The 26495-nt window shown below is 44.1% G+C and overlaps 1 protein-coding gene across 1 annotated transcript; it reads left to right on the top strand.

Moving 5' to 3' along the window:
• The first annotated feature begins 3466 nt into the window (after positions 1-3466).
• PITPNA (phosphatidylinositol transfer protein alpha) lies at positions 3467-26206 on the top strand. Its single transcript, XM_061470052.1, has 11 exons — positions 3467-3544; positions 8473-8503; positions 14439-14584; positions 14826-14925; positions 19428-19502; positions 19853-19936; positions 21016-21093; positions 22000-22110; positions 23687-23809; positions 24521-24589; positions 25864-26206. Exons 1-10 carry the CDS (start codon positions 3525-3527, stop codon positions 24566-24568), a joined length of 816 nt encoding a protein of 271 aa, XP_061326036.1. The 5' UTR covers positions 3467-3524; the 3' UTR covers positions 24569-24589; positions 25864-26206.
• The last annotated feature ends 289 nt before the right edge of the window (positions 26207-26495 follow it).

The following is a 26495-nucleotide window of genomic DNA, read 5'->3' as shown; positions in this document are numbered from 1 at the left end:
TGGTCTGATACATCTGTTAACTCAGGGAGACTTTTAGTTGCTGTATATAAGAAAGTTATGCCAAGGAAAAATTCTTTTTCTATGTGCTCTGTCTCTTAAGAATTGGTCAAGGATGGAGAAAATAAATGCTGGGCTAGGTGAAAAACTGGTCTGATGTAGCAGGATTTTATTTACTCTGATAATTGTGAACCAAACTACTTTGAAAGAGCAGTCCCACATTTATCTATCAAAAACCTGGATCTGTGGGCAGGGTGTGCAAATACTCCACCAACTGTGGCACAACTGCTTAAATACTGTACCTCCTGCAGGGTGGGCCCATTGGAGGATAGAGCATAGTGGCTTCAGCCTCTTCTATATGTCGTTTTGCATGGTGCAGAAGTGAATGCTGTTCGGATAGTCCTGTTACACGTGGTTGTTCATGGGCAGCCTGCCTTGATCTTTGGCCGTTATGGAAGTGTAATTGTGGATTACTGGAGTCTGGAGTGGAAAACGGCACTGCTGCTTTCTTAGCCAAGTGATGTGGGACCAAGATGATTCCTGATGTGCTTTTCTATGTGGCATGAGCCACCTTATGGAAAAAAAGATTAATGGGCCACCAAAGTGTGATGATGGAAAAGCCCTTGTCTCCTCTGTAGCAGCATCCCCAGCTAGAGCTAATGAAGTAGAGACCTGGTATGTGTGTACTTGCTCACAGAAGGAGCCCTCAGACTCAAGAGTGTTGCTGTGTAAGGGTGATTGCACCTTTGGAAACACTGCTCCTGGCCTCTACAGACTTTAAATGTGTGTAATATGTATCCATACTTACAGGAAATAAACTGAGAATTAAACTGAGTGGGGAAGGGAGGGTGACGGCTTATTCCTTTCACTAATCTGTCAGTACCATTGACACAGTCTTCATAGCAGCGATGCTGTCAAGAGTAGCAGAGAAAATGTGTGCTGTTCTGTTTAATAGGGCACTTACAGCTTTATTCAGTTGCTGACACAGAGAGTCAGGATCCGTGAGATGAAACTGGACACAGATGTCTGCAAAAACACAAAAGAGGCAAATCTTGCTGAGACTCCAACTTCACTGCAATGCTGCTCCAGGCATTGAATGCTTAACTCCCACAGCAAAGCCTGGCTTCTTCGTGCTCCGTCTACAAAGGAAAACTGTAGGATAACGAGATTTTAACTCAGTAAATCACTACCATGTTTTAAAGTGGGAGATTTCCTTCTTGACAGGCTGCTAATTTGGAAAATACGCCACAACTATAGAGCAGATACTGTAGGGTAAAAAGAATGAAATATTTAAAATGACAAGTGTTGAGGGTTTTGTTTGTTGGGTTGGTTTGGTTTTCTTTGAGTCTTTTCTATTATCTGCAGAGCTTTTGGTATTCCCCACTTCCCAGTTTAGAAGTGCAAAGTACTCATAATAGAAATATGTATTACAGTAGCATTCCTGATGGGAAAGGGGCTGCTTCCTTAAAAATAAAAAGCCACTTCTGATTTATATGTCACCACGTTCTCTTCTGTGGACTGGCTGAAACAATGCCGTGTTATGTAGCTGCATTCTTACCTGTTAATTATAAACCTTACAGGTCCTTGTTTTTCTGCCTGTCTCTGTGCAATCTGTTTTTACCATGTCCTGTGCTCCCTGTTGTCATCCTTCCCCCTGCTGCTTGCCACTTCTTTGTGCCTGACTCTGTCACTTTTCATTCTTGGGACAATCCCCTTCTAAAGGAAGCCCTCTCTTTTTAACCTGCCAGCTTTAGCCTCTCCCAATGCCTCCTGCTCCCAGGGTTGATGTGCTGTTTGTCAAAGTTGAACTGTAAGCTCCTCGTGGCAGGCTTGTGTCATCCTCTCTGTGTGTGTAAGGTGATGTGCACTCTTGCAGTAATATCTACAAATAAAGGTGGTATTAAGTTAATCACTAGTTTTCCTGTAATAAAGGTATTGCTTGGTTCTTAATGAGGCTATGGAAGCATGAATGCTTTACATGGTGTCATTTGCCCAGTGGCATGAGACGTGTCGAGTGTTGCCCTTGACTGGTTCTTCTCAGGTTAGGTGTGAACAGCCAGATGTCAACTAATCTTAGAAAAGTAATCTCTTAAATACATAGTTAAGTAATACACACAGCAAGTTGGGAAAGAGCTCAAGCTCAGTTCCACAGCGTGAATAGCTATCAAACAGTGAAAGAGGAACAACTCTACCCTAGGTGGGAATGCTACAGGAGCGATGCAAGAAAGCATCACCTCAGTTATCCACACTGGATATGTGGCATTTTGTTTCCAATCACACAAAGAGAAGCCTTGCCCTGTGATTTCAGTAACAAAAGTAATAAAGGTAGGGCTTGTTAGTTGTTCTTTATTGAGTGCAGGCCCTGTAAAGGGGGTTTGCAGTTGTCATGACTAACTGGGGTTACTCTTAATGCCAACTACAGCTGGGCTGGCTGCTGCCTGGGAGTAGTCATGAAAATGGGTAAGGCCTTGAAAACGCTGCGAGTTGTGATCTGGTGCCAAGGTGGAGCCTTGTTGCTGGAATTCTTCATGGAACCAGAATAGCCTGGGTTGGAAAGGACCTTACCCTCATCTAGTCCAATCCCTCTGTCTTCAACTGGACCGAGTTGCCACATCCAGCCTGGCCTTGAATGGCTCCAGGGATGGTCTGGGCAACCCGTGCCAGTGTTTCACCACCCTCATTGTAAAGCATTTTTTCCTCACATCCAGCCTGAATCTTTTAGTTTAAAACCATCACCCCTTGTCAAAAACGCCCTTCTAAAGGCTCTTGCCATCTTTATAAGACCCTTTTAAGTACCGAAAAGCCGCAATAAACAGGGAGGAGCAGGGGCAGATTCCTCCCTGTGAGGGTGCTGAGGCGCTGGCACAGGGTGCCCAGAGAAGCTGTGGCTGCCCCATCCCTGGCAGTGTTCAAGGCCAGGTTGGACACTGGGGCTTGGAGCAAGCTGCTCTAGTGGAAGGTGTCCCTGCCCGTGGCAGGGGCATTGGAGCTGGAGGAGCTTTAAGGTCCCTTCAACCCAACCCATTCCATGGCTCTGTAAGATCTCCGTTGAACACCCCCAGCTCTCACCCTCACGGAGAAGCGCTCCGTTTTTACTGCCCTTTGAAGAGACCTATGCCCTTCCCCTACTGACGACTCCAGAGCTCAATTTACACCCCTCGGCCTGCAGCCCTGCCTCATCCCCTAGCTGTGCCCGTTAATACCTAACTCATTGACCAGCCCTTCGGCACCGAGTGCCTTGCCCGTGGCCCCCCAACCACCGTGTGCTTTACGGCAGTGGACCCCGCTCCCTCATCCCCCTCCTGAGGTAAACACCCGCCGCCCTCCCACGCACGCCGTGACGTAAGCACGCCTGCGTGGCGCCGTGACGCAGCCGTTGCCGCAGTAACGCCCCGCCTCTCCTCCCGCCGCCTCAGGCTCCCCCCCCCTTCCCTCACCCCCCTCCCCTTGGCCCCGTCCCGGTGCGGTGCGGTCCGGCCCGCAGGCGCCTGTCACCTCGCAGCGGGGCCGGCCCGTGCGGCTCCGCCATGGTGCTCATCAAGGAATAGTGAGTGTGGGGAGCCCCTGCTTCACCCCGGTCCCCTTCACCAACCTCTGCCTATGCCCCCGCTCACCGGGCCTGCCGCGGGGGGGGGGGGGGGGGCGGCACGGCCTGGCCCTGCGCTGCGGCCGAGCGCCGGGGAGGGAGGCAGGAAAGCGGGGGGGGGGGGGGGGGGGGGGGGCGCTGCGTGAGGGCCGCGGCGCCGGTGCGGGCGGGAGTGAAGGTCACGGCGGGGAAGGGGCCCAGCGGCACCTCCGCTTGGCGAGCACCGGCTCCGGGGCTCCCCCCCCTCCCCTCCTCCTGCCTCTGCGCATCGCTGCGGCGCCGCTCCGGTGCACGGCCGGGGTCGGGTCGTGCCCCCTGTGGCCTCCCGGCCCTTCGTCCTCCGCAATGAGGGGGGGGGTGTCTCGGTGTTCTTGGGGAGTTGGGGGGGTGCTGATGGTGCCAAGGGCCTTGCTGGGCTCCTACCGGTGGGATCGGTGCACGGTGGGTGCTGTGCGAGGCAGCGGCATCTTGCCCCCTTCTCCTTGTGACAGGGGGAAGTGGCCAGGCGGGTTTTGACCCCCCTCGTTTCCTTTAGCTGTGTGATTTCTTAACTAGAGCCTCCACTAAGAGTGAATGTGGCAGAAATAAGATAGCTCCAACGTGGCTTCTTTTTTGATGTGGAAGCCTCACCTTGGAGTTCTTTGCTGTCCCTGAGGCTGCTGCGGTTGTTGTGCCCCGCCGTGGGGTGGAAAACAGGCTGGAGGATCTGTTGTGGGGGAGTGTGTAACTGCTGGTCGCATTGCTCTGGCAGTCTTTGATTCATCCTTGCTAACGTGGTGTACTCCTTTGGACCTGTGCACTTTGGCTCCGTGTCCTCAGCTCTGCATTGTCCTGCACATATTTCTGCCCTGAATTCTTAAGGTTAACTTAAGTGCATTCTTAAGTGCATTCTGTGCTTTTTTTTCCTTCTTTTTTTTTTTCCCTCACAGAAGATAGCTGTGATCCTGATGGTTAAATGGGTTTTCAGGTCTTCTTGGTGGCCTCTTTATAGCAATTTCTTTGCCAGATCATGGACCATGGCGTGGGTTTAAATGTTAGAACTGCATTGGGGGTTGTGCTGAGCCTTGTGGTTGTCTTCAAACTTGATTAACTTCTTCTTTCCCCACCAATCCTTAAACTCTCTCTATTTTTAGCCAATAATAGGGGTGTAGACTTTAAGAGCAGCAGCAGAGCTGGTCTTTGTAACACAGAGACACAGTTACCTTCTGCAGTGTTAAACTGGGTAGCCGGCAAGACACCAGGGCTAAGTGCTTAGTTTCAGTTGCGTGAAAAGGTAATTAATTTGCTTGTATAACATCTGTTTTGTTGAGGTTTTCCTGTGAATTTAGTTGGTTAATGTAAGCTTTCCTCTTATAGCACCCCTCTGGTTTCTTTCTGTTTGCATCCATGTATCTTTTCCATGCTTCTGCTTGCAGTCTCTTGTCCTGTACTGCAGTAAAGCTCACTTGCCAGTGAGATAAGCTCCCTACGGGGCACCTCATGAAGATAGGAGGCAAACATACTTTGGATCTTCAGATTTCTGGGAGTATCAAAAGCTCATTTGGATGAGCATCACTTCCACAAGTCATTTTGATGATATTATTTACCTCAGCAAATCAGCATACCTGCCTGGCTTTCACACTGCCTGTGTCAGAGCCAAAATGTGAAGTGCACATTATCAGATTAAAGGTTAAAGGACCAGAATTCCTTATTTTTGCTTTATTTTTACAGGCTTCTATTTCTGTTTTCAAAAGAGTCACTAAACTTTTAAAGTCTTGTCATTAGTGATGTTGTCCTGTTTGTTTTTTTCCCTTCTTTGTGCCTTTATTAAGACATAAGTGACTTTAAGGACACTCAAGGTTCCTACTGTACTTCTAAAATGAGCATTTATTTTTGACTTCTTGGGGTTCCGGACTGGTTGTAACAGTTGCACATTGAGTTATGCCACGGTATTGGTTCTGATCTAAATCTTCCTTGATGTTGTGTGTGGAAGTTGCCCATTTTACGTGCTATTTGTGATGGTTTTTCCCTAAATCTCACGTTCCAGGAAGCGGTTTTTAACAGCATATGAAACCCGCCCTTTTTGGTGTGACCTGTCTAGTTGAAGGACTTTGCTGCTGTTGTTGAATTAGTTCAGGTTGCCCCAACACCATGTACAGGTACCTGAGTGTAGGTGGTAAAAATATAAGTGAACTGTAGCTGTGTGTCATCTGAGCCGATCATTCTTCCATCTCTGAGACCACTTGTCACATCCTCCCTACGAAATCAAATGGGTTTTATGATGTGCTCCATAGGTATTGTAGGAGATGTTACAGAAATAGAGCAATGTAACAAAGACCTGGTGTCACATCTTTTATTGTCAGTCAATCTGTATCCTCTTTTCTTGTACTGATGGTTATGCAGAGATGGCTTTTAACGTTTTCATCTGATGTCTTATCAGGCATCTTTCATTTCTACCTGTCCATGCTACAGATAAGATGCATGGGTTTTGTTCACTGATTGGGTTTAGATTTTGTTGTAGTTCCAGGGTTTGTAGATGCTGCTTGTTCTCCTTATTGTGATTTCAGTTACATCAGAAGACCTTGAGGAGAATCAGAGTGTAAAGACTGACTTCCCTTTCCTGTGAAGTGACGATAATGACACTGACCTCCTCTGCAGCTGTACTTCCCTTTGCTGTCATTTGAGGCAGATTTTAATCTAGGAGGGATGTTAAATGTTCTTCACCAGTTTCAGGCCAACCACATCATATAATTTCTGATATGTTGATGTAGTTCCGTCCGCAGGTTGGGAGTCTGTGTTCCCATTGTGAAGCCTTTCTTCTGATTCCATCCTCTTGAGCAGTCTTCCCTCCTCTTCCTTTATCGTTTGGCTACCTATAAGTGCTAGGCATCCCCTGCACTCTTGGTTTGCTAGGCTAAATGAATTGTAAACTATTTATCTTCCCTGTGTTTCTGTTTTTCTGTTCATGAACATTGACCTCTAAGATAACATTCAGATCTACTGTCTTCCAGAAATGCAATTTTATTACCTTACATCAATCATTTTACGCCAGTTAACAAACCTAATGTCATGCTTGATGGCATGGTCTACCTGTAGAAATCCATTTTCTTTTCTTTGTTCCCTATGTAAGGAATACCATACTGAAGTGGATCAAAGGCCCTCTTCCATCTTGCCTTCTAGCAGGTATTTTTAGGAAACTATATAAATAGTGAGTAGCAGGGTTGTTCAGTATATCCTACCAGTAAGTGACATAAGGACTTCCATGAATTGATCAAATCCCATCTTAAAATTGCTTATACTTCTTGCGTTTGGCAAGGAATCCTGCAACTTAGGTATTCATAATGGGAAGAAATACACTTCACTGGTCTTAAATTTGTTGCCTGATGGTTTTTATTCTTTCCTTCTGCTGTAAGAGTCATTCTTCCTTCTCCATTCACTGTTTTCCCACCATTCATGACTCTTTAATGCTCTACCATCTCTTAACCCTTTAGGTGTTTTTCTTCTCAGCTGACAGGCCTTAGTCTAACTGCGTTCTTCTCACACAGAAGCTTCTTCCTATCTCCAATCATCTTTTTTGCCTTCCTTCATATGTTCTGTATCCTGTATCATAATCAAGGGGAGGTGACCAGAACTGTATGCAGTATTCAAGATGTTGATGCGTGAGAGATTATAGTGACATAACTGTCCTTTCTTTGGTATGTGTGTGTGATGTTCCCATTTCTGATGTCATGTTTGCTTTTGAGCTACCAGTGAACTGATGTTTCCAGATGCTCTTCCATCAGGACACCAAGATATTGTTGGTGACAGCTAAGCTGGGTCTTATTAACCCCATGTGTCTATAATGCATGATTCTCCTTTTATTGCCACCAAACATCTGCAGTTCTCAGTGTCACAAGGAATCTTGCACAATCTGCAGATTTTGCCCCTCTTGCAGTTTGTTCTTACAGTATCTTGTAGGTAACCTTCCTCTAGTGAAGGGAAAAAAATACCTATTTTCACCAGTATTGCTTTTTAAGAGTCAGTTTATTAATGCAGAGGACTCTTTCCTGATCCCATTATATCCTGATATCTCTGAGACTAGTTCCCAGAGAACTTGGAATTCTTCCATCACTGGTAGCCATATCCGTGTCATATCTGTGTCACGCTTTGGTTCCTTGTTTCAACATCATTGGTAGCGAAAGCAGAGGTCAAATGCAAATCTAGTTTTGGAGATCATATACATATATATCTAAATAGTATTTTTAAAGGCCTTAACCTGCATTTTTAGCAGCTTTAAATTGAGTTTTATTCTTGCCTTTTTCCAAATATCTCAGTTTGGCTTCAGGCAGTCTTTGCCCTCTTGTCCAGTCAGTTGATTCCAAGAGGCATTTGTGAAACCACAATGTGAATAAGTGTGACTCATCTATAGAGAGGCAACACCTTCCTTTGCAGTCAGCTCTGAGAAAGCCTTCCATAGGGTTCTCTATTTAGTGCTGTTTCCTACTGGATAGGACATGGAAGCAAATGGCTTGTGACTGTCACAGATCTCTGCAAAACTGCTGAAGCACATAGCAGTGCTCTGCAACAGCTTGATAAGAAATAAGATGTGACTTGAAAGGATGTTGTGAGAAGGCACACAAAACTGTTTCGATGCTGTGTAGACTTCTAGGCTGCTATTACCATCAAGGGTCTGTGAACACTGCACAGGTTTAATATAGGATTGCAATTATACTATATCATGTATTGATTCTCTTTGAGGCTGTTGTATAATCTTGGGACTAAAGAGTAAGCTCTAGGGGTGCCAGGACTGGGTGGATGCTGGAATATTGCAGGGGCAGAGCTGTGCAGCCTTTGCTGTGAGGAATGGGTCATGTAAATGTTGCAGCTGCAGGGATATTTGTTAACTTGCCGTTTCTGTGTTCCCTTTTCAGCCGTGTTATCCTGCCTGTGTCTGTGGAGGAGGTAAGTCCTTTTCTTCTTGCTTCCTTCTTTTAGGACTGTAAATAAACTTGTGATCAAAGCAGTCTGTATGAACAAAAACTGGAAGATGCACGAGAAGGATGTAAATGTCTTCAGGACCCCTGTGTGTTATTCACTCACCATCATTTTGACCAAAGAATTGAGTTTCTTTAAGCCTGAAGGTACTGATTCTCTCTCCTTTCAGATGTCTCGATTTCATATCTTGACTTCTCAGACTGTTACAAAGTGCAGTTTCCTTTTGATTAATATTATTGTTCTTCTATGTTTTTAACAAGAAGAGGAAGCTTTAGTACAAATTTATGTTACCCTTTAAACTGTGTTTTGCTGGAAGTCTTTTGTTTTAAACTTTTATACAAAGACCAACAACCTCTTCTGATTTGTGAGGCTGGCTTAGCTAAAGAAAGCTTGTGTATATTTTTCCTAGGACTATTTAAGACCTTTATAGCTCTTACAGAAAGAAAACTGTCTTTTTGTCTAGGTAAAGCTGTAATTGAGGCAATAAATGTAGTTTATGACGGACATGGAGAATGGCTGTGCAGTGTCTGTGGCTGATTCCCTGCTGCTCTCTCTGAGAGCTGCAGCTTGCCTTTTCTTCCATCTGCACTGAACACCACTCTTGCAGAGAATTTGACCATATAAATGTTTTCCATTTCTGAATGTTCACACTAGCAAGGGAGATGAGAAATTGAAGTGACTGAATTGCAGAGTCCATAGCACTTCTGTAGGAGATTCCTTCTTCCAGATGCATTGTTTTTCTTCTTGTGATCCTTGGCTGTAAGCCTGAGGTCTGTGAGCTCTGATCAAGGGCTCGTTCCGACTCTCAGGGAGAGCTGTGATAACAGCACTCTTGTTCATTTTTCTTTCCCCCTGACTATGGCAGCTACTGTGGCACAGACAGTGGTGAGCTGGATTGTGGCAGCACTGTTTTAAGCATGTCCCTTTTGTAACTTGCTGCTCTTTTGACAGAGCACAGTGTGTATTTCTGCAACCATGAGGCTGGCTAGTAATAGAAAAACTATGTTAAAGCTGAATTCCTTGTTCCTGTGGATCAGTCTGCTGTGACAGGCATCACATGCTGACAGAAAACCTAGACCTCTGATCAGAGGATGGGTTTAGATCCGTGTTCTATGCTGGTGCAGGAATGAGGCTGTTAATGCCACAAGTCTGTTGTTTACTCCTTACCTGCGCCTTACATGCTTTCTGCATCAGTCTGTTTCAAGCAGTATTAACAGAAGGTTTGTTTGGCTCTTTTACTGTGCTTGAGTGCTGCTTGTGTGGGGAAGTCCTTGACAAAGAAAGGACTAACATGATAAGCTTTATCGAGCCAGCAAAGGATGCAGACTTGCAAGTTAGAAAAAGCTGTGAGTAAATGGTAAGGTACTCCAGAGCTCAATAAACAGAAGACCTTAGCCTGAATAACAGGAGCCCTGCCTCATACTGATATGCCTCCTAGGTATCAAGCCATGTAAAGACAAAGTCATAGCATCAGTATACAGATTGTATCTTCGAGGGAGTTAGACTGGATGGAGCCCAGCACAGGGTTTTTCCAAGTTCTCTGATACTAGGATTAACCTTCATCCAGTTAAAGTGAATCCACTGCTATGCTCTTTTCCCTCCCTGGCTGGCTGTTCAGTGCCAAGCAGGTTTGAGCCTTGTGTGTAGGCTGCCTGTGTGGAGAACTGAGGGACTGGCTGGTATGTAAATCTGTCTGTATAGCAGCCTCCTTGTCTGTGGATGCCCTGGGGTCATCTCTTTCAGGAGGTGTATTCCTCTCCTCTGGATTGGAGTTGTACCAGAGAGCTGAGTAACCTGAAAAGTCTATGAAGTGATGAGCAAATAAACAGCATTAGGAGAGAAGGAACAAAAATACTGAAGAGAACACTTTAATATGTGCCAACTTGATCAGACTTTATCTCCAAATCCACATACTGTCCCTATGTTCCCCAGGTGATGCTCCTCTTCAAGGTCTGGTGGTTCTCTTGTGATACGCCAGAATTCCAGGAACCAATTCCTGAAGGAAGTGGGAAGAGCTCTAAAGTTCACTTAGCTTTGCATAAGTACTTATGTGATGTGGTAGTCTTAGAGGTATGCTTAAGCAGAAAGGTTATTTCCATATTGACTCAAAGGATGACTCCTGCTTTGGGTTTCTGGATTGCTTCATCCCCTTTCCTGTGTGGAAAGATGCTGACACATCTGTGCATCACTTGGTGGCTACATTGCTGTCTTGTACTACAAAACAGCTGTTAAAGCTTCATTGCTTTCAAGGATTTCCTCTTAAACAGGGCTCTGGGGACTTCTTGTGGCTCTTGACCATGTAGCTGCTCATTAAGCATCTCTGGCTAGCAAGAAGGCTTACGATTTCCCTTTAATATGGGCAATTTTTGCTTGCAATACTGAAGAGCTCACGCCTTCTGCATGCAAATTGCTGCCAGAAGTCTGATCCCAATGTGTAACACAGGGAATGAAATTAATTATGACTTTGAGGCATTGTAATAGGGCTGATGGATTCTGCTGTGGTGTTCTGTTGATATGCCAGGGATTGTGTGTTCAGGTCCTTCACCCCTAGCAAATGGGGCTTAATCAGTAGTAAGGAATTCAAGAGAAACCTAGTGATGAGGAAGGCTTTGAACTTAACGAAGAGATCAGTGCTGAATGGTTAGCCAAGTAAGTGCTAAGATGGGAACAAAACAGTGGAAAAGAAGACCTGGTGATGACTAAAACTTGAAGGCTAGGATGTAGGAGTTAGACTGTAGCAGACTGTCTTCTGCTGGGAAACTCTGCCAAAACATGGTCCTGTTTAGGTGCAGGCTGCAAGCTGCACTCCTCTGTTGGTTTATAACATTGCCACACTGCAAGGAGAAAGAAGAAAAACACCTTGTTGTATCTTAGGGGCTAACCTTTACTTTTGTACCCTGACCAACATCACATTGCACGGTGCCAGCTTGGAGAGCGCGGTCTTGAGTGGCTGTGTGGGTGTCTTGCCAGCTGCCGCTTGGAAATGCTGGTATGGATTAGAGCTGTGTGTACACATTCTGTGCTGCCTCTTTGTTCCTTTCACATGGGAAGGAGCTTGCCAAACACAAAGGGCTCTTATTTATTAATTGTGTTCAAAGCTGCTTTCAGGGAAATGACTGGTTTTGAAGATGGTTACATAGAGATTAGGCCTTTTGAAAGAAATTGGATGTAATGAAGATGTGCTGTCAGCTGTATAAGGTGTTATGAGACAGATCCTCTTGATCTGGATAACTTCTTGTAGAAGAGAAGAAGGTTTTTTGGAGCTCTCAGGTCTGCAAGAATAGGTCTGTGACACTTTGGGCTTCACAAAATGTGGTTTTCTGTTAACTTTTGCAGGCAGATGCTGTAGGATCTGTTCATTGGGATAGTTTTATTTGCGCCTTTTCCTCCATTTATCAAAGTGATTAAAGGATCAGAAATAACAGGGAAGATTAAATGGTGAAGATGCTAAACCAAAGGGCTTATCCTCTTAGTGCCTGAACTTTGACCCATGTATTTAAAAGGGAGCAGGAACAAATGGCTGTTACTAAGAGAAATCAGTTTGTGCCCTTGATACCTGTCCTGAGACTTCAGTCCTCCCCTTTAATATTGTAGCTGCCAAACTCGTGGTGAGTTCTCTTCTCTGAGTGGCCATGTGGCTCTTACTCCACTAAATCAACTTGCTCCTAAGATTTCCCAGCTCTCGTGTTTTGCTTGTTTGGAGGGAGGTGAGTGTTCTGCTTCGTATGGGTCATCTACAGCGTTATGTATGAAATGTCAAAAGGCAAAGAGTTGTATTGCAGCCACCAGACTGAAACCCAATCTGCTGGAGACAGTGCAGGAACCGTCTAGCCAAGTGAGGAGAGCCTGTATAACCTGGCCCTACAGAGCCAGGTCCAGCAGAGCTGTTGCTCCTAGCTCAAAAGTGGCCTGGGATGCTTTTTGCCCTGCCCCTGGATGTCCTGTCCTCAAGCATTACTACTTTGGCTTACCATCTATTACCCTTCCCCTAGGAATAAATGTTTCCTTGGGTTTGGTGAGCACCAGGTGGTACAAAACCTCAGAGCTTGGGTACCGTTGTTATTTTGGGTGCTCTGTCAACAACACTTAACCACTGTAGAAATCTTCCTTCCTTGCTGCAGATGAACCAGCCAGAGATGTATTTCAGGGCTGTTAACTCTGAGCTAACACTTTTTCAGCCTGGATTTCAGTGTATGGAGTGCTAGGTGCTATTCCTGATCCTGTGCTGGGGAAAAGGAAGAAGGCCTAAGCAGTGTTCCGTTGTTTTGTAGTTATGTTTCGGAGGGTTTTGGAGGGTTTGGTGGGGGTTTGATATCATTGCACTTCTGATGCCTAACACTTAGTGCATTACCCTTCCAGACTGTCTCTCTGTACTGCCTTTGGCAATGGTTGCTGTCTTGCTCACTTTCAGTTCTGAAGGCTTAACTCTGTTAAGTTGAAACACTTCCTTTTGACTTAGTGTTTAATTTCTTCATCCTCAAACCTTGTCTGCTCATCTAACTTCACCTCAAAGACACCTGCATGAATTTTCTTCGTTTGATCATGTTTCTTTTGAGCTTTGCATCCCCTTTTTCTGCTGCCGGAGGTGAGAGTGTTTTAGTCTTTACATTTTCTGCGGAACAGAATGTTCTCTTTGCTCATGTTTGTGATTTTTCCTCTTCTCTTCCCTGTGAAACATTTGGGCATGCTTCTAATGAACGAGATGGTGTAGTGGCAAGTAGTTTGAGTGAAATGTTGCTGCCCAGTGAGTGAAAAATGATCTTTTGGTAAGAATTTTATGGAATGTTGAAATTCTGTGCTCTCCCTGTCAGTGGTTTAGTGCTCGTGGTTTAAGAGGAAGTCTGATACAGAAAAACCCCAACCCAACCCCAAAATAATAGGGGGAGCAGTGCCGGCATGGATCAGCTGCTCATCTGGGGCTTTTATTGGTTAAGTTATTTCATTAGATAAAGCTTTCAGGATGGGTTTAGTTATGTGGAGGTAAAACAACATATAGGGATGGATAAAGGCAGTTGGGAAGGAGGAAAAGGCTTGGTTGTAGAGGACCTAACAGAACAGAGTTTGATGTAGGTGCAGAAGAGAAATGGGTGTTCACTGGGGAGAAATGACCTGATCTGATCATAGTGTCAGGTTTGGCAAGAGGTGTTTAAACATACTGGTGTGGTCGTAGGCTTTGTAGTAAAGGCTGAGAAGGGTAATTTCAGTCTATTCAGCCTTAAAATGTAGCAGCATTTAATTGGAAAACTCCCGGGTGCAAATACCCTCCTTACTTCAAGCTTCTTACTTTGTTGTTTCCAACAGCACTCGTCTTTGACTCTACTGTGCTCCTAAGCTGTGCACATCTAACAAGTGTGTTTCTCAGAGCATTTAAAGGGTGGTGCAAGTACCCTTTGTGTTCTGCCTCCCTCCTGCAGTCCTGCACTTCCTTTCCCCCTACCATATTGTCAAAGGAACTTCATGTGAAGTTCTTTGGGGCTCTCCTGGGTAAAAGTACTTTATGCTTTTTAACTTAGGACTGGCAGTGCGTTATTCTCCATTTGAGCTGAACAATTGATGCTCCTGTGTGCCAAAAAGAGTGGAAAACAATGGATTTTTCTACAGTATGCCTGTGTTTAAATGTTGTCCTGACACACCTTTAATCTGTTTTACTTTCTCCTGAAGTTGTGTTGGTTTGGAGCTTGGGATTGAAGGGTTAAAGGTAACTCTTCTGTTGGCAGTGCTTTCCTCTTAACTACCACTATATCAAAATGAAATTGAAAGAGCTGCTTGTCTGGACACACAAGTGGATGTCCCTTTCTCTGCCTTCTCCCCAGATGATAAATTTATCCTTGGCTGCTTCTGGTAAAGTTATTACTTCTGCTAAATTACAGCTTTCACAATAATGTGTCTCTCCCTTCTTTAGTATCAAGTGGGACAGCTGTATTCTGTGGCAGAAGCCAGCAAAAATGAAACTGGTGGAGGTGAAGGAGTGGAGGTCCTGGTGAACGAACCCTACGAGAGAGATGGGGAGCGTGGGCAGTACACACACAAGATCTACCACTTACAGAGGTATGAAAACACTTTATTCCTGGAATCGGGAAAGGCTCTTGAGGCAGGAGCCTCAAGGAAGGAAAATACAATAGGGTTGCAGTGACTGTAAATCATGGATTATGTGAAAGCTAAAAGACATCGAGGTAAGACAGGAGTATAACAGCAGCTGGCACTGGTACAGCTGGAAGTGAGCATCACTGGTGTGCCTATTACCTGTAGTTCTTATCAATGCCTTTCTTCCTGTTCCCAAATTCTGCAGCAAGGTGCCAACATTTGTGAGAATGCTGGCCCCTGAAGGAGCTCTGAATATACATGAAAAAGCATGGAATGCTTATCCCTACTGCAGAACTGGTGAGTGCGTGGGGAAGGACTGTGTATTGCTGGTTTGTTGGGGTTTTTGGGGGTGGAGGAGAGGGTAGGAGGGGATAAGGAAGGAGACAACCAATATAGAAGCTGTTTCAGCTCTTAAATCTTGGATTTCTGTTCTCTAAGCCCTTTCTCCTGGTCAGGAGAAGCAAAATACAGTGCTGTGGACTTAAAAGATCTGCCCTTGTCTCGTGTGCTGCTGCTGGATGACAATGGGAAAGAACATACCAAGAAACAGATGTTAGTCCTACTAAAGGAACAGCTCTATTACACTGAATCCTCACAGAAGTTACCAGCCATGATGGAGGGGGGTGGAACTAGATGATCTTAAGGTCCTTTCCACTCCAAATCTTTCTATGTTTAACCACTATTGTTTTTCTGGTCTTTGTTGCTGTAGGAACTGCAAATTTGACTTTGCCTCCAAACTCACGTAGTGTTTCTGGCTGTGCTTTATGCTGTTTGTGTATCTGAAGGATGCATTTTTCTGCCGTTTGGTAGTGGCACTGTTGCTATGGGAACTGTAAACTTAAAAATCCCAACTGGCCTTGAAACTCGAGATAGAAAAATTTTTTCAACCATTTGTATTTTTTCAACCATTTACTTGAGAGGATTTAAAATGAAGTCTTTTAAAAGAAGGAGAAAGCTTTGCGGTGGGGGAGGATAACGTTACTTCAGCAGCAGCATAGTGGAATGGGTATTTCAAATACAAAATGCATCATCAACTGCAGAGTAAGTTTTTAATGTGCCACGTAACGCAAGATGCTGAAACAACATTAATTCATAGCATCATAGAATAGGTAAAGTTGGAAAGGACCTTAAGATCATCTAGTTCCAGCTCCCCTGCCATGGGCTTTCCCATTTTTATGCAGTTTCCATGCTGCATATTGCTTAATTTAGCCAGTAGATGTCTGGTTTATTCCCATGTTAAGTACAATGAACTGCTTTAAACACAAATAGTTCTTTCATTAATGCTTTAAGTTGTGGAAACAGATCTCAGTTGACTGTAGTAGGTTTTGTTAGATGTAATGCTTTACCTATCTCTTCCTCCTCTGAAATGAAGGTATGGGGTTAGCTTGTGTTGTCAGTCTTAGCTGCATATCCTTCAGTTAAACACTGCTAAAACTCTACTTAAAAGTGATACTAAAATCAAGTACAAGACTTTCTAACACAGTCAAAGACGTTTCAGGTTTTGGTATGCTAGAAATGCTAACAACACCCAACAAAAGAAATCCTCAACTGTAATAAACACCGCTATGAGATGAGATAAAGTGCTGGTTTGTGGGGGCTGGAGCAGAAGGCAGTTTTTCTGCGGGGGCTGACAAATCTGTTTAGAGAATCTGCCAGCCTGACATGAATCAAGAAAAGCTCCAAGAAGTTGCTGCAACCTTCACTTGTTAGCACTGGGCAAGAGGGAGGAACCAGTGTGTGGTGTAGGCTGCTTGTGCATTATCGTTTTACTTCGGGTATTTCGGTCCTATGTGAGAAGACTTGGATGGCCTCATGTGAATCTTTGATCATGCCAGGCTGGCTTACACCAAGTAGTGAGAGGGCTGAGAGCCGTGCCAGAGTTTGAAATCTAAGAGCCAGGGACGCAGCAAGAACTAAACCTGATTTGGCTGTGTAGGAGTTAGTGGTACTTGTGCCTGTGCCCTCCTGGACCAAAGTGAATTAGCATGCCGCTCTCTGGAGCACATCAGCACATCAGCTACTATACAGAGCCTTTTAAACTTGAATAAAACCATACTTCTAGTTAATTGTGCCTCATGGTATATATATTTTTAAGTAGATTAGATCATCCTTCTTACATTTTCTTATACCTCCTCTGGAAAGCTCAATCATTACTTTAATGTGCATATCATGTACCATTATCAAAGAAGGATGTTGCACCGTCCCTGGCAGTATTCAAGGCCAGGTTGGACGGAGTCTTGGGTGGCATGATCTAGTGTGATCCATGGCAGGGGGGTTGGAATTGGATGATCTCAAAGTCCTTTCCAACCCAAACCATTCTATGATAACTACTGCAGGTTGAGGGAATATAAATGCCTAGCTTATACCTCCCTGCAGTTCTGCACACATGTGCTGTAGTATGGGTTTTTTTCTGTGCTATGAATGGAATCCTTGCTTAGCTCCTTTGAGAGCATGAACTGTAAATGAGACTGTTGTCATATGCATTTACAACTTCTCCAGTAGAAATGAAGTGAGGGCTGCCTAATAGTTAGAACTGTGGGCTGGTGCCAAGGAGTGTTCTTGGTTCTCTTTCTGGGGTCTGACTTAAATATTAATGTTTCTGAAATGTTGGTAGAAAAGCAATTGAAAGTGTGCTCTGCTGTGGTGAGTGTCAGCATGGCCCGTGGCCAAATGTCAGGCAATTGAGGAGTTAGAACTGCAGCTGAAAAGTGTAGGAGTTGCTGCTGCAGTGTCTCAGTGCAGGCCCTGGTTTGTGAAAAGCTGAGCACCTGAGTTTTAGTAGGCATTTCTAAAGGGATTCGTTTGTTTGCTTTGCAAATGAAGTGTCTTCCCCACAGAGATTAGGAAGGTGAAGGGAAATGTTTTAAGGCAGCTGCATAGTCATGGCACAGAGACATGGGAAGGTGGGAAGACTCTGGCTTATGATTACTATTGGGTTTTGTTAGGACTAGCAGGAAAAAAAACCCTCTTTCTTAGAGAAATAATGAAGTGTTCTTTGAGATGAAATTCAGCCTTTTAAAGATAAGGCTCAGCTCTGCTTGTTCTCTCCCTCCACCCCAACATGTCAGGCTAAATAATGAAGCCTTCTTCATTTAAATTGCTGTAAAAAGCACATTTCAAATTGTTAAAGGTTTAGGTCACTCCAAGGCCTAGCAGCAGGGAGTTTAAGGTAGCTGGATGTGCATGGTAGGTGATACAGGGTGGTTGGGCCTGCATGATGTTGGGTTGGAGACTCGTAAGTTGTAATAGTGTCCTTAAACCAGAATTCCTTCTTAGTAAAGCCCTTGTGAAACTTCAGAACAAAGCAGCAAAGCTTCAGACACCCTTATTCTCAAGTAGAATTGCTAACGTGCTCTGATGGCTCAGGTAGAGCAGATGCTGACTGTTACAGGATCTTAAATTGCTTTTCTGTGTTGAATAATTGAGCCTTACTATCCAGGGAGTTCGGTTACCAGGAGCAGTAGAGATGCAGAGGCTCTGGTTACTGCGGGCAGCAGTGATGAGGTCTGCACTGGCCTGAAACCCAGCATGTGCTTGCCTCAGAACTGTGGAGAGGTTTCTTATCTGCAAGCTGAGAAAGGATTGGTAATATCCCTTCAGCTGAACATACTCATTCCATCTTCCCATCCAGCTGGCTGGAGGCCAGGGAGCAGAAGGGGCAGTACATAATTAATTGCTGCTCCTCTGGGTTTCTCCAAGTCTGAGGAGTTCCAGAGGAGAAGGGGGTGAAGTTCTCTGGGCTTTAGTGACTTGTAGGGTGGTCTCAGCAGCTCCCTGGGAAGCTGAAGTTGTCCCTGGTTTGCTGTTAGTGGGAGGAGGGCAATGGTTGCTGTACGTTCTTTTTGCACTAAAGTACTGTATCTTTTTCTTTCCATGTGTTGATTTCTTGGACCAGTTATTACAGTAAGTATTGATTTTACTGATGCTCTATGGAAGCATATGTAATGTCTGAAATGAAGTGTTCTGGGTAGGAGAAGGTCTTTATCTTGAGCTAAAGGCCCTTTGGCTTTTGTCATTGTAAGATGATGTAGATTAAGCCCCCTTACCAACTGTGGCACAGCCGCAGTTTGTAGCTAGGGACAGAGGTCTTGATTGCAGCGATGCTCAGCTTCACGAGTGGGAATGTACCATTGCCTAGATAAAGGATTCAAAGAAAGTTAGCTCATACCATTAGATCCCTTTTAATAACCTTCTTATGAATTTGATATTTCCTTTTTACATGCCAAGTGTTTCACTGGCTTGTGCTTTTGTTTCTGCTCCCTTGAGGGAGGATAGGGTTACCTTTGGAAGTCCTTTTCTACTCACAGTACTAATGAGAAATGGAAAGTGTTTTTGCTTACTGTGCTTCTTGTCCCTTCCCTTTCCAGTGGCAAAAGCTCTCAACACATCAGTTTAATACTGTTCTTTGGAAGAGTTGTATACAAATGCGTACTTGGTGTTGGATCAATAATCTCTTTGAAAAGACAATTTCTGCCTAGTTAACTTATGTTACCCCTTCTAAACTCTCAGTGAAGTGGCAGATACTGTCCTTTAAAGAGAAAGCTACTTATAAACCCCAAATGTTTTGCTAAAGCAATGATACTTCTGGTTTTTAAAGTAAATGACTTGGGGTTTGTTTGATCTTCTGTGTTTAGTGATCAAACAATTTTGCTAAAAGCAATGATGTGTTTACAGATAATTCTCAAGTTCCCTAAATCAAACCCCAGTCAAGTCTAATTCTTGGAGTTGATTTTCCTACTGCCTATCTAGCTAATGGAAGACGAGTTAAATATCCAAAGAATAACAGGAAGCTTTATTTTGATGACAGAATGAGTATATGAAGGATGACTTCCTGATCAAAATCGAAACCTGGCATATATCAGATCTTGGAACACAAGAGAATGTAAGTACTTGTGTTGCGTGTTTTAGTCATCTCTTTAATGTCACAGTGCTGCTTTCCGTGCTAGATTAGATAGTTGCTGTGTGGAGCTGTCTGTTTGCTGTGTTACTGCACTACCGAGGCAGAGACTCTCCTGCTGGCTTCTCATACCTGCTGCACAAAACTGTCCCCCAAGCACTTTCTCTGTGTGAGCACCTCTGCTTCTCTAGAAGGTTGTGTGTTTACCACAGTGGCCTCTCTGTGTGTGGACAGGGAACACTGGGTGTCTGCATCTCCATCTGGGGTTTTATGATCTTAGGATGGGATTGTTCCGTGGTGGAATCGTTTACATTAGTCTTGTGCTTTCCCTGCAGGTTCATAAACTGGAACCAGATGTATGGAAGAGTGTAGAAGCTATTTATATAGACATTGCTGATCGGAGTCAAGTGCTTCCCAAGGTATGGTAGGTGGGTAAGAACTCCCTAGTGTTGGAGGCCTTGTGCTAAAAGAGAAATAATGTACACATTGTGTTCTCAGGGATGGTCATAGGTAACAGGACAAATGAGAGGATGGAAAGAGGAGGAAAAGCGTTCCTTAAATGTGTTTAAGCAAGCTAGAGGAAGAGCTCTTCTAAAAACTATGTTAATGCTGCCTATAAAACAGTGTATATATGTAGTTCTACAGCACTGCAGCTGGTTATAATGCTTGAATAGCAAGAGATGGCGCTGCCCTTTCCATACAGGGTCATTTTTAAACTGCCTCCTTTTTGAAACTGACCCCTGGCTTCACAAGTGTGTCTTGAGTTCATGTAGCTAATCCTGGTTTCTAAGAGTCACCACAGTTACTGTAAGAAACTAAGGGATGTTTCTGTACTGGTCAAGGAAAATACACCTGGAGCAGAAGACTCACGAAGAAGATGCTACAGATTGATCACTTTTGGCACTAAACTGATGATGATTTGAGTTTGGTTTCATTTTAATTGAACTGGGGGTAGGAGTCGAGTACATACCCCAAATGCAGGAGGGGAATGCTGCGAATTATTTCCTCTGCAATAGGGGGCATAACTGATGCCTCTTTCTTTTTGATGGTGCTACGAGCTTGTCTGTACTTGTCTCCTAGTGTGCAGTATGTGAGCATCATACTGATGCAGTGCTATGAAAAATCCAAGCTATCACAGCTCCAGAAAACGTAGCTATTTTCTGCAGCAGCAGTATTTAGCTGCCAAAGAATGAGTGGTTAGAGGAAACCTATCCTGAAGGTTTATACATATTCTGATAGATTTACCCCAAAGGCGTCCTTACAAAGGTCATATCAGTGTGTTACCACTTCTTCATATAGGTCTAGGACACAGCACAGGGGGGAGAAATATGTTTCCTTGAAGAGTGCCTGACCTAATGTTGAAGTCTGAAAACAGTAGCTCTTGAGAAGGCAGTTAGAGGTTAGTCTTTGCCCACCAGAAACATAAATCCTTTGTGGTGGTGAGCAGCTGGGTAAGAGTGGGATAATTTATGGTTAATCTCCCGTGTCTGTCCAATAGGATTACAAGGCAGAAGAAGATCCAGCAAAATTTAAATCTGTCAAGACTGGACGTGGACCTCTGGGTCCCAACTGGAAGGTATGTGTTGGATGAGATCAGGAGCTGTATCAGCTTACATGACTGAAGTATAGATACTGGGGCTTGGAGCCAGGGATAGATATCTAAACCATGGGATTCCCTTCTGTGGAAGGGAATGCAGGACTCAGCTGGTGATCTGTTCTGGATTTAAAGGAAATGGAAGAGTTTGGTACAAACAGAGTGAGTTCCAAGAAATCACCAGGGCTGTCTGGTGTTCAGCCCAAGGGTTCACCCAGGAGAATTCAGAGATGAAATAGCAGAGTTATGAGTAGCAGTGTTTAACCTTTCACTGAAATCCTTGGAATCTCAAGACTCTAGAAGAGCAAATATGATGCCAGTCTTTAAAAGGGACCTTGAGGGGGATGTGGGGAGCTATGAGTGTGCAAATCTGATCTCCAGCAGGTCAGCCTAGAAGCTGAGGTTGAAAAGAGTGGATGTGGCTCCTGTAAAAGGAAGCAGGGAAGTCCATCTTGCAAACCTTGTGGAGGTTCCTTTAAGGCTTGATAATGATGCAGATGACTTGGATGATATCATCTATTGGCAAATGTTTTAGGGAGGGACTTCTTCAGAAGACTTTTAAGGAAACTAAGTTGCTGTGGTGTTAATAGTGAACATGCTGAAAGACATTAATTCAGTGGAGGAAAGAATAGAGGAGAGGAAGGAATAATCCATCCTCAAAATGGAGGGAAGGCCATCTGTGGAGGAACTAGGATTGATTTTCATCATGATCTGAAATACCATGGAAAAGGGGTGAGCAAAAAGATGTCAGTAAAAAACAGGTAAGGTGCAAGGATGCAAGATGAATCTGAGGAATTGTGGAAAGAATTTATGGTTGTGACTGAAGGAGCTGCTTTCCTGGAGGCATTTGACCTGAGTCCTGATGTGAATGTCTCTGTGCTTTTGCAGAAGGAGCTGGGCAAACAGACAGATTGTCCATACATGTGTGCTTACAAACTGGTAACAGTCAAGTTCAAGTGGTGGGGTCTGCAAAATAAAGTCGAGAACTTTATACAGAAGGTAAGTGAGCCCTTTGAAAGGGAGACATGTGGAAATGAGGCATCATCTCCCACGTGCTCTGGCACCTCAGCTTCTGCTAATAGTGTATTCTGCTTGGTGATACTAACCTGAAACCCAGTCATGTCACCACAGGCAACACAGTCAAAGCCTCTGCCTGATACACTGCAAAGTGTTAAAGTTGGATTCAGTTTGGTTGTTCTGTGAATTGGCTATTGAACCATTTTCACTCTAATGTAAGAAGGTGATGAAGGTAAACTGGCTGTTTGGTGGTGGTTGATAGATCAGCCTGAGAACTGGGGTCATTTGATAGTCGATTTGTGGATGATGAGATGATGCGTGTATACTAGGGTTATTTTGGTCAGGGGCAAGACGTGGGTAGATACCTACAGCTTCAGTTATCCAGTGCTGATCAGCTGAGGATCTTTCTGGCAAGTGCTACAGCTCTAGTCATGTTTTCCTCTCCTATTCTGCTGCTTGAAAAACCTGTGTTAAAAAATAAGCAGATGGTGGGAAACTTTATTACTTAAAACCATGAGTAATTGGTGTCCTGAAAAGAGCTTTTTCTGCAGCAGAGTTCTTAACCCGTGAACTGCAGCAGGATGCTGGACCTGGGAATTGGTAGGTGCAGTGTTCATAAAATGCCCATGACTTCAGAGCACGGAGACTGCTCAGTGCTTAATATTGATGAAGTATAGTGCTGCTTCTGCAAAAGCAGTTCTCTGGTGATATAACCTGAAGAGAACCCTGAAGGGGAATGACTGTGCTGCTGCAGGATTTCAAATGCTTGTAACAAAAGCCCTGAACAAAGCAGTGTCTTGTATCCTTTTCTCCTGAGTGTCTCTTCAGCTACACGGTTGTGTCAAAGTAGTCAAACCGCTTTTGATGAGAGCGGGTTATCAGATGTGAAACCATAATTGGTAAAGCTGAAGTGTCCGTCCTTAATGCGATCTCTCCAAGAGGCATTGTGTACCCCTGTCTAGTGTAATGATTTTCTCTAGCTTATCTCCTATAAAATGGAAGTAAATTGCTCCTAACGAAGTAGCTTCTGCACATTTCGGGTGTGGAAAACAAGTTTAGGCCTGTTTTTAGGTCACTGTAAAAGAAAAAAAGCAAGATAAGTGCAGACGGACCCTTTCCTCTTGGTAACCTCCAGTTTTCAGCAAGGATTATCTTAAGAAATACTTTTATTCTGGTCCTCCCTTTTACTGCACCTTCAGGCCAACGATTGTGCTTTAAGTAAACCCAACCTGAAGCGCTTGGTTCAGTCGGAACACTGCTGTCAAATCAAAGGAAATTGCTAAAGCATTCACTAATTCCTTCAATGCTCTGTCTAGGCTTGGGGGAGAAAAAGAAAGCATTTCTCTGTGGATTTGAGGCTGTAGATATTCTGTTAAAGGAATACAAATGAGCTAGCTCCAGCTTCCAATTGTGGCAGCGCCACAGAAAGGTGGGCGAGGGAGCCAGTGCTTCAGTGTACGCATCTCTGACAATTGTTACAATCCGGTTAGATCCATATTAATTGCCCCCTGAGTCAGCTCCTTGTATGTTTTACTCCTCCCTCCTCCTGCTTTTGCAGCAAGAAAAGCGTCTCTTCACAAACTTCCATCGGCAGCTCTTTTGCTGGCTGGATAAGTGGGTTGATCTGACTATGGAGGACATCCGTAGGATGGAAGAGGAGACCAAGAGACAGCTGGATGAGGTCAGTGGAAAAGCAGGGCAGGTGTGGGTTGGGTGAGACACTGCTGCTATCCAGTACAGTGAGAGAGGGAAGACTGCAGCATTGTCATAGCATAGTGTGTATTGTCCTCCTGCTATTTAGGTCATGCTGCTTGTGGTTTGAATGATTGGCTATGACTCCGTTGTGCTGGCATCTCCTTCTAATCATTATGGACTTCTCCTTCTGTTTGTTATTGAGCCAGTAAATGTGTTGAACCACAGGTAATGAGAGTATGAGTGGCAATGGTTCCTCTATTGCTTTAATATCTTCTATTAGCTTTTACCCAAAGCTGAATGGTCATTTTTGTCCTCATTAATTTCCAAAAAAAAAAACAGTTCAGTAAAAGGATTTTAGCGCTTAAGTGCTATAAGCAGGTACTGGGGGTATGTACCAGGGTTTGGTAATAAGGAGTACATTGTTCTGTGATTCGTGTCCTGCACTGCACCCTTCTCTTCCTTCATGCCTCAGGATTTGTCATTACAGCTTCATGTACACCCTGCCCTTTGGATAATGGTCCCAGATCTTAGTAACCACAAATGGTCCCTGCGCGTGTGTATGCCCAAGCACTGATTTGGGATGCTCAGATACAGTTGGTGGCTTACATAAAGGAAGTAGCTTAACTTGTTCCATACCAGTAAATCCTGAGATAACATCATATGAGAATCAGCACTGGAATAATGTTTCTTCTTTCAGATGAGAGAAAAAGATCCAGTGAAAGGAATGTCAGCTGCAGATGACTAACATGACTTCTTCCTGTGCACTGTAGGTATCAAAAGAAATTGATAAAGCTTTGTGTTGCTTTATTTAGGAGGGAAAAAAATACATATTTGGGTAAGAAATGATCCTGTTCATAGCTTCTGACAGGCAAATCTTCGTATTAACTGTGTTCTCTTAGTGAGCCTGTTTCATTGCTGGGTTGAGGAGTGACTTTACTGTCTTGTTTCAGAGCTATCCTAAAGAAATGCCCGAGGGAAAAGTGTAAGAGAAATGTGTTAGAACATTTTGTAGTCTTCACCACTGTTCTTATTTCTGCAATGCATGTGTTACTTCCCATGACTTGCAGAGGAGCTTTTGTCAGGTCCAAAAGAGTAAGCTGGACCTGCAGATACTTAGAATATATAGAAAATTCCTTTGCAGATGTGCTTGGAATGTATTTCTTGCATTGTTTAACAGTAGTTACTAATGGACCGAGGCCTGGAGCAACATTTGCACATCACAGGAGAAGCAGCAATGACAGTTTTAAAGCTATTGGCTTGTTTTTCATCTCTTTCCCTCTGAGTGTGTTAACTTGGCATGGGAGGGACTGTCGCACTGGAGAGCATGTATGAATTTGCCTTTGTTGGCCAAGTCCCCAGGATGCATTCTAGGCTGTGTGCTGGATGGTGACGTGTGAGCAGTGCTGAGATTGTTCAGCCTCGTTCTGTTAAATTGAATCATCAGTTTGGGTTTGGTGACTTTTTCTTAGCTACTGTACAGAAATAGCATTAGGGAATTAAGAAGGCAAGAGAAAGAAGAGATTGCGCATATAGGTAGAGATATCCAAGTCACTAGACATGACTTTTCCAGGGCAGTAAAACACCATCCTAGCTATGCTTTGAAAGACTGGGATCAGGCACAGCCACAGCACCATCAAGGACTCTCTGTTTACCTCTGCTTGTCCTCTGTTACCTGCTGGTGGTTTGGTGGTGGGTGACACAAGGTGAGGGAGTGTCCAAAGGAGTGTCTTCTGATAGATACATAACATTTATTTAATGCAACTTCAGGCTTTTTAGTTCCCTCCTGATTCATGCTCAGTTCTTGGAGAAATGAGTTTTTGGTTGTATCAGAGCCTCTGGACTTTGTGAGATGGTTTAAATCACAACTTGTGCTTGTCGCTTTTAAGCTGTGTTGTAACTTGTGCTCTGGATCAGTGCTGAAGTGTAGTGACGCAGTGGTGTGTTGCCATTATCTGGTGGCAGCGTGACCCACGTTTGCTTTCTAAAGGCTCAGCTGCTCTTCCCAAGTGCTTCTAACCATTTTCCTCTTGTCTCTCATAGTTTGCAAGACAGTCGTCAGGAAGGCCCAGGGAATCCACACTCTGACTGACGGACCATCTCTGGATCAAGCCTTTCTCTATCCAACCGGCAGGCGATTTTAAATCTCCCATAGCTAATTCTAGATGCCCCTTAATATTGTGAGCAAATAGACCGTCTGGTACTAAGCACTCCAACGTTAGCACGTGGACGAAGGAGGCAGCTCCTTGGAGACGTGTGACTTTAGAGATCGCTGTATTTACGGCTCCTCCCTCCTTTATTTTCATTGTGTTCAGACCAATTTCCATGTGGCCCTGTTTGATTTCCAAGTGACATTTTTAGCTAAAATAGTCTTGTGATGTGGTGACTTAGATTTATTATTTTTTTTCCCCTGTTTTTTATGTTTTTGGGGTTTGTTTTTTTTTTTTCCAAGTGGGATAAACTGCCACCTTTGTTCCTGCCCCAGCCCTTCACCATTCTTTGCATAGTCTGCTTGGAGAGGGGAAACTGTCAGTATTTTAGAGTGCAGAACTATTCCACAAAATGCTATGCTCTGACCCTTGCTCCCAGGGTAAGAAATTTAATGGCATGTAATCCGAATACATAATCAGGAGTAGCCAGATATAGTTCTTGGTCTGTGATGAATTGTGATCCGT

This window comes from Pezoporus flaviventris, unplaced genomic scaffold, assembly GCF_033815535.1.
Source record: "Pezoporus flaviventris isolate CSIRO_AGI_PZ_B2104156 unplaced genomic scaffold, CSIRO_AGI_Pfla_v1 ptg000063l, whole genome shotgun sequence".
Classification (NCBI taxonomy): domain Eukaryota; kingdom Metazoa; phylum Chordata; class Aves; order Psittaciformes; family Psittacidae; genus Pezoporus; species Pezoporus flaviventris.
The sequence above is the reverse complement of the archived record's forward strand: the minus strand, read 5'-3'. Positions and strand labels throughout refer to the sequence as shown.

Bases quoted from the DNA above. Each gene is read 5' to 3' on its own strand.
- PITPNA (XM_061470052.1), top strand. From the start codon at position 3,525: ATGGTGCTCATCAAGGAATA. The intron at 21,094-21,999 runs GTATGTGTTGGA...GTGCTTTTGCAG, and splicing joins CTCTGGGTCCCAACTGGAAG to AAGGAGCTGGGCAAACAGAC. The intron at 22,111-23,686 runs GTAAGTGAGCCC...CTGCTTTTGCAG, and splicing joins TCGAGAACTTTATACAGAAG to CAAGAAAAGCGTCTCTTCAC.